The 12,705-nt window shown below is 42.4% G+C and overlaps 2 protein-coding genes across 4 annotated transcripts; one reads left to right on the forward strand and one right to left on the reverse strand.

Moving 5' to 3' along the window:
- Positions 1-624: 624 nt before the first annotated feature.
- On the reverse strand, positions 625-4,811 carry LOC139412893 (adrenodoxin-like). Its single transcript, XM_071159722.1, has 4 exons — positions 4,261-4,811; positions 3,512-3,636; positions 3,249-3,378; positions 625-2,697 (listed from the first exon to the last, which is right to left on the reverse strand). Exons 1-4 carry the CDS (start codon positions 4,437-4,439, stop codon positions 2,589-2,591), a joined length of 543 nt encoding a protein of 180 aa, XP_071015823.1. The 5' UTR covers positions 4,440-4,811; the 3' UTR covers positions 625-2,588.
- Positions 4,812-5,487: 676 nt separating this feature from the next.
- LOC139412894 (uncharacterized) lies at positions 5,488-12,322 on the forward strand. 3 transcript variants are annotated; one of them, XM_071159725.1, is made up of 13 exons: positions 5,488-5,594; positions 6,066-6,103; positions 6,580-6,627; positions 6,706-6,861; positions 7,349-7,483; positions 7,582-7,764; positions 7,864-8,019; positions 8,119-8,265; positions 10,656-10,790; positions 10,866-10,984; positions 11,069-11,203; positions 11,320-11,431; positions 11,763-12,322. In XM_071159725.1, exons 2-13 carry the CDS (start codon positions 6,067-6,069, stop codon positions 11,834-11,836), a joined length of 1,437 nt encoding a protein of 478 aa, XP_071015826.1. In that variant the 5' UTR covers positions 5,488-5,594; position 6,066; the 3' UTR covers positions 11,837-12,322. The 3 variants fall into 3 exon arrangements, with proteins under 3 accessions (XP_071015826.1, XP_071015824.1, XP_071015825.1); XM_071159723.1 differs by having other exon boundaries at positions 6,580-6,861; XM_071159724.1 differs by lacking the exon at positions 5,488-5,594 and adding an exon at positions 5,825-5,944 and having other exon boundaries at positions 6,580-6,861.
- Positions 12,323-12,705: the final 383 nt, after the last annotated feature.

Consider the following 12,705-nt stretch of genomic DNA (forward strand, 5'->3'; position numbering starts at 1 on the left):
GGTTCTATTGTTTGAAAACTGACTCTTCCCAAAGTAACTATACTGAACAAAAATATAAATGCAACATGGAAAGTGTTGGTCCCAGGTTTCATGAGCTGAAATAAAAGATCCCAGACATTTTCAAATATGTACAAAAATATTATTTCTCAAAAATGTGTTTACATCTGTTAGTGAGCATTTCACCTTTGCCAAGATAATCCATCCACCAGGTGTGGCATATCAATAAGCTGATTAAACAGTATGATCATTACACAGGTGCACCTTGTGTTGGGGACAATAAAAGGCCACTCTAAAAAGTGGTTTTGTCTCAAGTTTGAGGGAGCGTGCAATTGGCATGCTGACTGCAGGAAGGTCCACCAGAGCTGTAGCAAGAGAATAGAATGTTCACTTCTCTACCATAAGCTGCCTCCATCGTTTTAGAGAATTTGGCAGAACATCCAACCGGCCTCACAACTGTAGACCATGTGTATGGCGTCATGTGGGCGAGTGGTTTGCTGATGTCAACGTTGTGAACAGAGTGCCCCATGGTGGCATTGGGGTTATGGTATGGGCAGGCATAAGCTACAGACAAACACAATTGCATTTTAATCGACAGCAATTTGAATGCACAGAAATACCATAATGAGATGCCGAGGCCCGTTTATTTTAATGTATCTGTGACCTACAGAGGCATATCGGTATTCCCAGTCATGTGAAATCCATAGATTAGGGCCTAATTTATTTAAATTGACAGATTTCCTCATACGAACTGTAACTCAGTAACATATTTGAAATTGTCACATGTTGCGTTTATGTTTTTTCAGTATACCTTAAGAGGAGTGAAGCATATGAAGGACTGAAGTAATACCCCTTCCTGCTGTGTGTCATTTTCTCATTAAAGAACATGTTGGAGGATCCATTTTCTATGGTTGTGCAATACATAATGTTAGTATAATGGTATATTCCCTTGAGGGTGGTTTCTCTTCAGAGCCAACAACAGGACATGGGACAGACAGAGAGAAACAGACTAATTAGAAAGTCTATTTTAATACAGCATTTCTGACTAGACACAGATGAGTGCTATTTACAATCACGTGGAATATGAAATGAATATTTGATTACACGAGTGGTAGGACAACACTAAAGACAGTAAGGGTACACAACTTGATAAAACAAAGGCTAGGGTGGCCATAGAAATAACAAGATAAGGCATCCTAACCAGTCTCACCTCTGGCCAGATTAATGGGTGTCATTCTGAAGTCTGGATGGGTGACTTTACAATCCTGTTTCAGCTGGTATTTACTCAAACTACATGGTGACAAGCTGCACTTCTTGGTACTTATTTTAAAGAATTCAATACAATTGGTAACGTGTATTGGTAATTGATAATAGCACAAAAAACAACTATTTGAATGTGTTATTTCCAAGTGCTCACCAGGGAGGTAGTGGACTATGAAAGTGATCATAACCCCTTACATTCACTGGAGAACATCTATACAGAACAAAAATATAAATGCAACATGTAAAATATTGGTCCCATGTTTCATAAACTGAAAGAAAAGATTCCAGAAATGTTCCATATGCACAAAAAGCTTATTTCTCTCAAATGAACACATTTGTTTACATCCGTGTGGGTGAGCATTTCTCCTTTGCCTAGATAATCTATCCACCTGACAGGTGTGGCATATCAAGAAGCTGATTAAACAGCATGATCATTACACAGGTGCACCTTGTGCTGGGGGACAATAAAAGGTCACTCTACAATGTGCAGTTTCATCACACAACACAATGTCACAGATGTCTCAAGTTTGAAGGAGCTTGCAATTGGCAGGCTGACTGGAGGAAGGTCTGTTGCCAGATAACAGAATGTTCATCTCTCTAACATAAACTGCCTCCAACGTTATTTTAGAGAATTTGGCAATGTCCAACCGGCCTCACAACCGCAGACCATGTGTATGGCGTCGTGTGGTCGAGCAGTTTGCTGATGTCAATGTTGTGAACAGAGTGCCCCATGGTGGCAGTGGGGTTATGGTATGGGCAGGCATACGCTACAGACAACCAAAACAATTGCATTTTATCGATGGCAATTTGAATGCACAGAAACACCGTGATGAGATCACGAGGCCCATTTCTATTAAAATATATATAACTAACAGAGGCATATCTGTATTCCCAGTCATGTGAAATCCATAGATTAGGGCCTAATTTATTTCAATTGACAGATTTCCTCATTAACTGTAACTCAGTAAAATCTTTGAGATTGTTTCATTAATATTTCTGTTCAGTATATACTACTTCACAACCGTTAAGAACTGGGGGGGGGAGCTGATTGGAGACTTCCATCTAAACTTTCTTCTATTCTCCAGAACCTGCAGAATTATTTGCCAACTTTCCCATTGTTCCCTGTATAAAGTGAATGTAAAACTGTGATGATGGGACTCATTTAAATGTTAATATCACATAATCTCTATAAATACAATGTCTTCCATATCAACATTTATACCAGCATACCACTTAGAATTGGGCATTATTTGGTCATGCTAGTGTTGAAATAAAGCATTGATTTGGGCAAATTTCAGTACATCTATTACTCTGGTCTGGGGTTGCCATTATGAGGACCCGTCTCCACTCTGTCGGATGTCTGCCACACTCTCAGGCACCCTCGCTGTCATGCCTTCCAGGGACCTGGTCAGGCAGATCTGGCAACCCAGGCGGGACCTGGCAGAGAGAGAGAGGAAAAATAAAAAGAAGATTATGACAAACATATTTAAAAACGTCATAAAGCTATGACCTAACCAAAATTTATCCACTAGAAAAAAATGGATAATTGAAGTTGGAGAGTGAGGAGGTAATCTTATTCAAGATCTGTGTTTAGGGGGTAACGTTTGGGACAACAGAAGTGAAGTGGGCCAGTGTCACAAGGGGTTCAGTCAACACTCAGCTAATATGATTAGTGAGGTCATGGCAGTCACCCTTCTCTGCCTAAACCAGCAACAGCAACACAGAACTCAAATCCCCTTCCGATTGGTTGGAAAGCAGGCTAGCAACAGTACAAGGCAAGCGTGTGCCACTGTGTGTTTATCCCTCTGTTCTTGTTCCTCACAATGATTACCTCCTAATCTCAATATAAAGCAGCGCTGAACAGCATAACACTCTGGTTACACTGGTGGCAGTGTGTGTGTGTGTGTGTGTGTGTGTGTCATTTCACTTGTGCGTCCAATCAATGGGCCTCCAATTCGTGTGTGTGTGTGTGTGTGTGTGTGTCTTACGTGTCTGTGAGTCCGTAGGCCAGGTCCAGCATATCCATCTCCTCGTCAGTAATGGGGCCCAGCTTATTATACACGTCTTCCTCAAAGATCAGGTGACAGGTAGAACAGGCCAGTGTCCCCTCACATGCGCCTGAGAGACCGAGACAAACACACAGAGAGATAGACAGAGAGATCAAAACATCCCATAGAGTGAGAGAGCAGGCGAAACCTACAATAAACAACCGTATTAATTCACTTAACCACATTAACGTAACCCAACTCACCGAACCCATCAAAATCGAGGTCCTGGTCGATAATGACATCTAGGAGAGAGTCTCCAGGAGAGCCTTTGACAGAGATCTTCTCTCCATCTCGATTGATGAAGTGGACAGTCACCTTATTGTCAGCTCTGCACAGGAACAGACACAAGGGTGCAGAAACAGACAGTAGCTGTGGTCATGCTGGGGATTGGGAATACATTGGATTAACATAACACTTTACAGATGCTCAAGGACTTTGCATTGTATGTGGTAAATGGGGAACTCCCATAGACTAGGTAACACCCTCTCAGGACTTCGGTTGCGAATGTACAGGCTGTTTTTGAAGGTGTATTGGTTTCGGGTTTCTGCACACAGATCCAATGGCTTTAGCTTTGACATCTATACCAGGATGTGTTGAACAATATTTCTACAGTCGTTCCATACTCTACAGTGAGTAAATAGTCCTACAAGCAATCCAGCAATGTCCTAGTCCAACAACTGTTTAGAGATCCTGAACAAAGCCCTGGTTTGATGGCGCTTATCTGCCAGAATGATCAGTCAGTAGTACCTACCTTTCTGTTGAAGTTGACCTTCAATTCTTGGCTTATTTGATGCGATACTAACAAGTGTGTTAACGTTAGCATTCTTCCTAACATGAACTAGTTAAGTTTGCCAATATGACTAGCTAGCAAGTAGCCTAACTAAGCGTGGATACCTTTATAGCTAGTAAGTTAAGTACGTTTGGGGACATGATAGATGACACGATTCCTTACCTAAGAGGTTGTGTGTTGGTGCTAAAGTCCCTTACACGAATACAGGCCATTCTCTGACCGGCCAATGATAAGTTCCACGACGTTGTGTTTGTTGCTGAAATAAGTGCTTCTGCTCGTCGTAGAGAATTTTCTCGGAACGAAACATGAAATAGTCTTCTTGCCGATGTCATCAGAGCCATTGCTTGGAGATGACGTTCAAAATCTAGCTTAAACGGCGGGGAAGAGAGTTCGATTTCGCCTTGTATGAGACCGCTATACAGTACTGACAAAACAAGCTAACTTCATGCTAAATTCAGCTAAAATGGCTATATCTAGCTCTTTGCGTAACCAGCAGACACCGCTGCTCGGTCGGTGTCACGTTTATTGCATAACATCTTAGCTACTGCCATATGGAGGCCATACTGCTACACGATCACTTTGGAAATAAAACCTGAAATATATCTAATTCGTTTCAATGAAATAAGCTTAGCCTCTGGACTATTTCAAAGGCAAAGCGCAAGGTTTAACTTTTTTATTTAAAGATCTCAAAATAACTTCCTGGAACAAATTCTGACATGCACTCTCACGTCTCGGGTCTTTTTCGGGGCAGTGAATAGTTTTCATGTATTCAAATGTATTATTTCATGTATTCCATAATGTAACCAAATGTTAGCGCATGGTGCATGATGATTTTGAAAACTAGTTTTAAATTGTCTACTGTGGTCTTGAAAAGTACTCTTATCCTCAAAATCCGAATATGAGCTGAAAGGGAAATTATTACTCAAAACTCATTATGGGAAGAATTATTAACTACCACAAGTCTCCTTTTCCCTTCATTCATAAGATTATATATGGTGTAGCATACCAGATATGTGTTATACTTTTAGTGGCTTACACAGGGCCGTTTTAATGGAATAAAGTCATTTGATCAAATGTCACTGATGTATTTTTTTTAAATAAAAAAAATCATTCAATACTGTTCGTGCTAGTGTGGAGTGGGTAACAGGTGCGCTATCTCACTTTATTAGCTGGATGCCTTGCCATATGTGACAATGACTTCCAATGAAATCCCAAGTTAAAAAACATTGGGATATGGCGGGAATCCAAAATGTTTATAAAACGGTGAAACGAGGTAAAGTCTTATTGAGAATTATCTTCATTTTAAAAAATGGGATTGCTGCTGTTTCCCAATGTGCTTGAACTTGGGATTTCATTTTAACTGTTTGTGTTAGTATCAGAGAGTATACGCCCCTTATCATCTTTATTGCTGCAGCTGCATACTTATTGACCAGTGAGTCTTTTCTTTCCTCAAATCACTTTCTGAGTCTCCAGACCTCCACCTGTTCACCATACAGGTAAGTGAAATACAACTACGCACACTCAATACACACACACAAAGATACACAGACTGAGCGTCGGCTAAATGGTATATAGACAGTATATATATTATTTATAAAAGGAAAACGTATTTGACACAGACACACACAGTCAATGTAGGCTAGCTGCTCACGTACTTAGAACCCAATGTTATATAGACACTAAGGTCGAAACAGTATCTAAGTGAAGGGAGAGGCTAAGGCACTGGTAAACTGGACAGGAACTGAGCAGAGGTACTTGGACTAAAAGCTAAGAGAGACAGTGAGACTTTTAGATTGAGAACAGTCACAGAGCACTAGCACAGCTGCGTTCACCCTACAACCATCAGGTGAGATGACCTGTCTGAGTTAGGTAGATACAGTATATACATTCAGACACTATGTACATTTAGACACCACCATTCTCTCTCATCCACTTTTTCTCTTCTTTGCTTCTTGTCTTGTTCACAGGATGTTGACGTTTACGTTGTTGCTGCTGGCTTTGTCAAGTAAGATTCTGAAAGTTTTTAATGTTTTTTTTTTTTTTTGACAGACGGAGATTCCTCAAATTGAGAATAACTGAAATATTACAGTTATAGACTGCTTATGCAAAATGACTACATTTCACTATATCAATGTACTGTAACGTTGGACTTATTCCTTGCTCTTTTGGACTTTGTTACAATAAATTCTTATCGTTTTAGATTATTTTTCTGGCACAGTAGTTAATAATTGTACCAATAGTGCAGCGGTTCTTTCTCTATGTATGTTCTTGTCTGATCAAAATAAGCGCATGCCTTGTATAACAAGGTCAAAGTTCAAGGGCAGTGTGTTTGTGGGCTGGCATGCATGCACGTGTGTGCATGTGTGTGCCTGCATGAGTATGTTCATTTTTGCAAGTGTGTGTATGTATGAATCTGACCATGCCTCCCCCACTTTTGCTCTAGATTATAATATTTACTGATTGTATGTTGTGTCCCCCCAGGTCTCCATGCTGCCCCACTGAGGGATGATGTAGTGGCACCCCCTAGAGGTAGGCTTCAGGATCGCAAGTTCCTGGTTCTGCCCTGGAGCGTCCCAGTGAGGGATCATGTTGTGTCATCCCCTAGAGGTAGACTTCAGGATCGCAAGGTCCTGGTTCTGCCCCGGAGCGTCCCAGTGGAGGAGCGCAGACAGGGAACAGAGCCCTCCAGACGCTTCATCATGGACCTGAACACCGGCCTCGTCAAGGAACATATCAACGAGATGGACAGGAGAGTGGGACTAGGTAAAGGGCTTTGAAATGTTACATTATCCATAAATTGTATTTATTTTTTACATTTAGGGTTTTATATATTGTCTTTCTCCCCTGGACACAGAAAGCACAGGTTTTCTAGCAGTCCTACAGACATTAGCTTTGGAAGATAAGGCTTGCTGAAAACAGTGTAACAGATATTGCTGAAAACAGTGTAAAAGATATGGCTGAAAACAGTGTAAAAGATATGGGTGAAAACAGTGTAACTGATATGGGTGAAAACAGTGTAACTGATATGGGTGAAAACAGTGTAACTGATATGGCTGAAAACGGTGTAACAGATATTGCTGAAAACAGTGTAACAGATATGGCTGAAAACAGTGTAACTGATTATGGGTGAAAACAGTGTAACTGATATGGCTGAAAACAGTGTAACTGATTATGGGTGAAAACAGTGTAACTGATATGGATGAAAACAGTGTAACTGATATTGTGTCTGTATATTTCTCTCTCTCTCCAGTGTACGTTCCTCCCTCTGTGGATGAGTTCAGACAGGGAACCGAGAACTCCCAGAAGACTCTGGTGGACATCAGGAGCGGACGCATCATCAAACCTGTCGGAGAGATGGAGAGAAGCATGATAATGACTCCTCAGGGTGAGAGAGTGTGTGTTTATGTGTGTATTTGTAATTGTAATAGAGAGGGAATATACTAAAACTTTCTTGAGCACTTAACCCATGTATTTCCTATCCAGAGCCTATGGAGGTCCCAGTCCGGAGGAGAGTGGGAGGATGGGTGAAGGCTGATGTTCTGCCCAGGAGTCTCCCAGTGGAGGAACGCAGACAGGGAACAGAGCCCTCCAGACGCTTCATCATGGACCTGAACACCGGCCTCGTCAAGGAACACGTCAGTGAGATGGACAGGAGAGTGGCACCAGGTACAGGGCTTTGAAATGTTACATTATCCAGGAATGTTATTTATTTTTTCATTTTGGGTTTTATATATTGTCTTTGTCCCCTGCTCCTCTCCTCTCCAGTGTACACTCCTTCCTCTGTGGATGAGTTTAGACAAGGAACCGAGAACTCCCAGAAAACTCTGATGGACATCAGGAGCGGACGCATCATCAGGCCTGTTGGAGAGATGGAGAGAAGCATGAAACAGATACTTCAGGATGAGAGAGACAGATTCCAAAGTACAACAGAAGTTTGTCTTTTTTTTATATACACTAAATATATATATATATATCCATATCTAAATTGCTTATTCAGCGGCCCTCTCCTTCTCCCTGTAGATGTGAGGCTGGTCGAGGCTGAGGTCCGGAGCATCCCAGTAGAGGAACGTAGACAGGGAACAGAGCCCTCCAGACGATTCATTATGAACCTGAACACCGGCCTAGTCAAGGAACACGTCAGTGAGATGGACAGGAGAGTGGCACCAGGTACAGGGCTTTGAAATGTTACATTTTCTGAAATTGTAATCTCTAAAAAAGGAAATAAGTACACTGCTCAAAAAAATAAAGGGAACACTTAAACAACACAATGTAACTCCAAGTCAGTCACACTTCTGTGAAATCAAACTGTCCACTTAGGAAGCAACACTGATTGACAATACATTTCACATGCTGTTGTGCAAATGGAATAGACAACAGGTGGAAATTATAGGCAATTAGCAAGACACCCCCAATAAAGGAGTGGTTCTGCAGGTGGTGACCACAGACCACTTCTGAGTTCCTATGCTTCCTGGCAGATGTTTTGGTCACTTTTGAATGCTGGCGGTGCTTTCACTCTAGTGGTAGCATGAGACAGAGTCTACAACCCACATAAGTGGCTCAGGTAGTGCAGCTCATCCAGGATGGCACATCAATGCGATCTGTGGCAAGAAGGTTTGCTGTGTCTGTCAGCATAGTGTCCAGAGCATGGAGGCGCTACCAGGAGACAGGCCAGTACATCAGGAGACGTGGAGGAGGCCGTAGGAGGGCAACAACCCAGCAGCAGGACCGCTACCTCCGCCTTTGTGTAAGGAGGAGCAGGAGGAGCACTGCCAGAGCCCTGCAAAATGACCTCCAGCAGGCCACAAATGTGCATGTGTCTGCTCAAACGGTCAGAAACAGACTCCATGAGGGTGGTATGAGGGCCCGACGTCCACAGGTGGGGGTTGTGCTTACAGCCCAACACCGTGCAGGACGTTTGGCATTTGCCAGAGAACACCAAGATTGACAAATTCGCCACTGGCGCCCTGTGCTCTTCACAGATGAAAGCAGGTTCACACTGAGCACATGTGACAGACGTGACAGAGTCTGGAGACGCCGTGGAGAACGTTCTGCTGCCTGCAACATCCTCCAGCATGACCGGTTTGGCGGTGGGTCAGTCATGGTGTGGGGTGACATTTCTTTGGGGGGCCGCACAGCCCTCCATGTGCTCGCCAGAGGTAGCCTTACTGCCATTAGGTACCGAGATGAGATCCTCAGACCCCTTGTGAGACCATATGCTGGTGCGGTTGGCCCTGGGTTTCTCCTAATGCGAGACAATGCTAGACCTCATGTGGCTGGAGTGTGTCAGCAGTTCCTGCAAGAGGAAGGCATTGATGCTATTGACTGGCCTGCCCGTTCCCCAGACCTGAATCCAATTGAGCACATCTGGGACATCATGTCTCGCTCCATCCAGTTATCTTACTAGCTAGGTGTTTAGTTAGGTAACTAGTGGTTTGTAGTTTAGCCACATGGTGTACATATCCAGCTCTTAGCTCCCTCAGTAGATGCCTACTGGATAACTTTTATTTGTATTGCTTTTAATCTTTTTAATGAATTTATCTTATTAACACTGTTCTAGCTAGCTATTTGTGTAGGTAGCTATCAAGTAAACACAATGATGAGTAGCTTTGAGTAAACGCACCACAGACTGTCCAGGAGTTGGCGGATACTTTAGTCCAGGTCTGGGAGGAGATCCCTCAGGAGACCATCTGCCACCTCATCAGGAGCATGCCCAGGCGTTGTAGGGAGGTCATACACGTGGAGGCCACACACACTACTGAGCCTCATTTTAACTTGTTTTAAGGACATTACATCAAAGTTGGATCAGCCTGTAGTGTGGTTTTCCACTTTAATTTTTAGTGTGACTCCAAATCCAGACCTCCATGGGTTGATAAATTTGATTTCCATTGATAATTTTTGTGATTTTGTATTTAATAAGATTATTTCATTCATTCAGATCTAGGATGTTTTATTTTAGTGTTCCCTTATTTTTTTTAAGCAGTGTATTTAGGGTTATATACACTGTGTGTACAAAATATTAAGAACACCTTCCTAATATTGAGTTGCACCCCCCCTTTTGCCCTCAGAACAGCCTCAATTCATTGGGACATGGACTCTATAAGGAAAAGCATCCCACTGGGATCCTGGCCAATGTTGACTCCAATGCTTCCCACAGTTGTGTCAAGTTGGCTGGATTTCCTTTGGGTGGTGGACCATTGTTGATACACACAGGAAACTGTTGAGCGTGAAAAACCCAGCAGCATTGCAGTTCATGTCACAAACTGGTGCGCCTGGCACATACTACCATACCCCGTTTAAAGGCACTTAAATATTTTGCCGTGCCCATTCACACTCTGAATGGAACACATACACAACCCATGTCTTAATTGTCTCAAGACTTAAAAATCTGTCTTTAACCTGTCTCCTCCTCTTCATCTAAGCTGATTGAAGTGGATTTAACAAAGGACATCAGAAGGGGATCATAGCTTTCATCTGGATTCATCTGGTCAGTCTATGTCATGGAAAGTCGTTCATAATGTTTTGTACACTCAGTGTATATTCTCTTTCTCTCTCTCCAGTGTACACTCCTTCCTCTGTGGATGAGTTCAAACAGGGAACCGAGAACTCCCAGAAAACTCTGATGGACATCAGGAGCGGACGCATCATCAGGCCTGTTGGAGAGATGGAGAGAAGCATGAAACTGACACCTCAGGGTGAGAGTGTTTGTGTGTACAGTATGTGTGTGTTTGTGTACTGATGGAGTATGCTTGCTCTCCTTCTCCCTGTAGATGACAGGCTGGTGAGTGCTAAGGCTGAGACTCACTCAGAGAAAGAGTGTGTTGGTGAGGTCATCGATGGCCACTGCTATCAGTTCAACCCCACACTAATGACCTTCAGTGAGGCAGAGGTGAAATATACACCCAGTCAGTCATATTCACTTTTCTCTTAAACAAACAGCTCTCCTAATATTTGTGTGTGTGTGTGCGTCCAGTCCTCCTGCAGCATTCTCTCCCCTCACGGACACCTGGCCTCCGTAACCTACGGTGACCTGCACTCCCGCCTGGTCTCCATGGTGATCAGGGCCACCAAGAGTCCCGTCCTCACCTGGCTGGGTGGAGTCGTGAAGGTCAGTATTCCATCACCCCCTCACTCTTGTTCAATCAGAATGTCTAATAGTAACCAAGCCATTTTCCAAGAGTTTTAATGGTGTGTATGTGTGTGTGTGTGTTGTGACCCCTGCAGGATAAGCAGTCAGAGTGGACCGACGGGTCCCCCTGGGGCTACAGTGATTGGATGCCCGGTCACCCAGACACACAGACAGACAAGCAGGCTTGTCTGGAGATGTTCAGAATTGGTGAGACTCATACCTTTAAAAAGTATTTGATATCTATATTGACAACATAATATTTTCTATTAATAACAGGTTATATTGTGAAATGCTACCTTAGAGACTGTTGATAAATAAGGCTATAAATCATAAAAAGTCTGGGAAGGACCCAGATGAACTTGGTTTTGGTTATGAGAGCATATTGTATTAGAAGATTTGTTCTTTCATGACCATAACATTCTGATACTGTTTTAATCAAAAGGTCTATTAGACACAATCAAAGTTAGATCCTTAAAATTTGATTATATGGTATATGAGTGGTCCATTTAACAACATTGTTATTTGTTCCCTCTCCCAGATGAAAGCTGGTGGACAGCAGTGGACTGTGAACTGAAGAGAGCTTCCATCTGCTCCTTCCCCATGGCAGCATAAGAGGCATGCACTAACTGTAGAATTAGAATAAGTAGAATGGACATTACAATGCACTATGAAAGGGACTTGTCACTCAATGGAAAGTTGTAACATACATAGAAGGCAACAGAACCTGATGGAGGTCCCACACAATAGAGAAAACGCTGGTCATGTTTGGGTGCGTACTGTCTTTGCCTCTGTCTGTTATAAGCTGTCGGTGTAGTGAAGCACTTCGTTTATCTATGGGTAATTCCCCCCCCCCATTGGTAGTGATATCAGGTCTCACCAGTAACCAGTAACCAAGTGATGTCAACACATGAAGTGTTCTATTGAAGTGTTCTATTCTGTCACCATCTTGAGTGACATTAAAAAACATAGATTAAAAAATATATATCCATTCTACACATTCTGTTTCCATGCAGTAATCCTGTGAACCATAAAACATCTGCATCCTGTTTGTATTAAGTTGTATGTCCTCCCTTCTTAAAATAAAAACGGAGCATTTTACATGGTGTGTCTCTTGTGTTCATTGTGAAATGAAAACAGCTGGAGATGTGTTCTGCCTGAAGCTGTTTCAATGACGCAACAGGTCCAAACTCTTCCCCTACTCCAACTCTCTGAATATACTGTTTGAATAGTACATACTGTATAATGAAATCCAAAATAAATGAACTGGAACCAACTGATCCAAACCGTATAATCTTTGTCCACGCTTATGAATGAGACACTCCTGTATGGCAGGTAGTCATAAATTCTACAATAGGCTAGACTACTATCTACTGCCTGTCTATATGAACAAAAATACTTCGAGAAAACAATTATCTTGAGGAAAACTACAAAAGTGAGACCAATAGATAAACGAAGTGCTTCACTACACCGACAGTTTATAA

The sequence above is a fragment of the Oncorhynchus clarkii genome, chromosome 7 (assembly GCF_045791955.1).
Source record: "Oncorhynchus clarkii lewisi isolate Uvic-CL-2024 chromosome 7, UVic_Ocla_1.0, whole genome shotgun sequence".
In the NCBI taxonomy this organism is placed as follows: domain Eukaryota; kingdom Metazoa; phylum Chordata; class Actinopteri; order Salmoniformes; family Salmonidae; genus Oncorhynchus; species Oncorhynchus clarkii.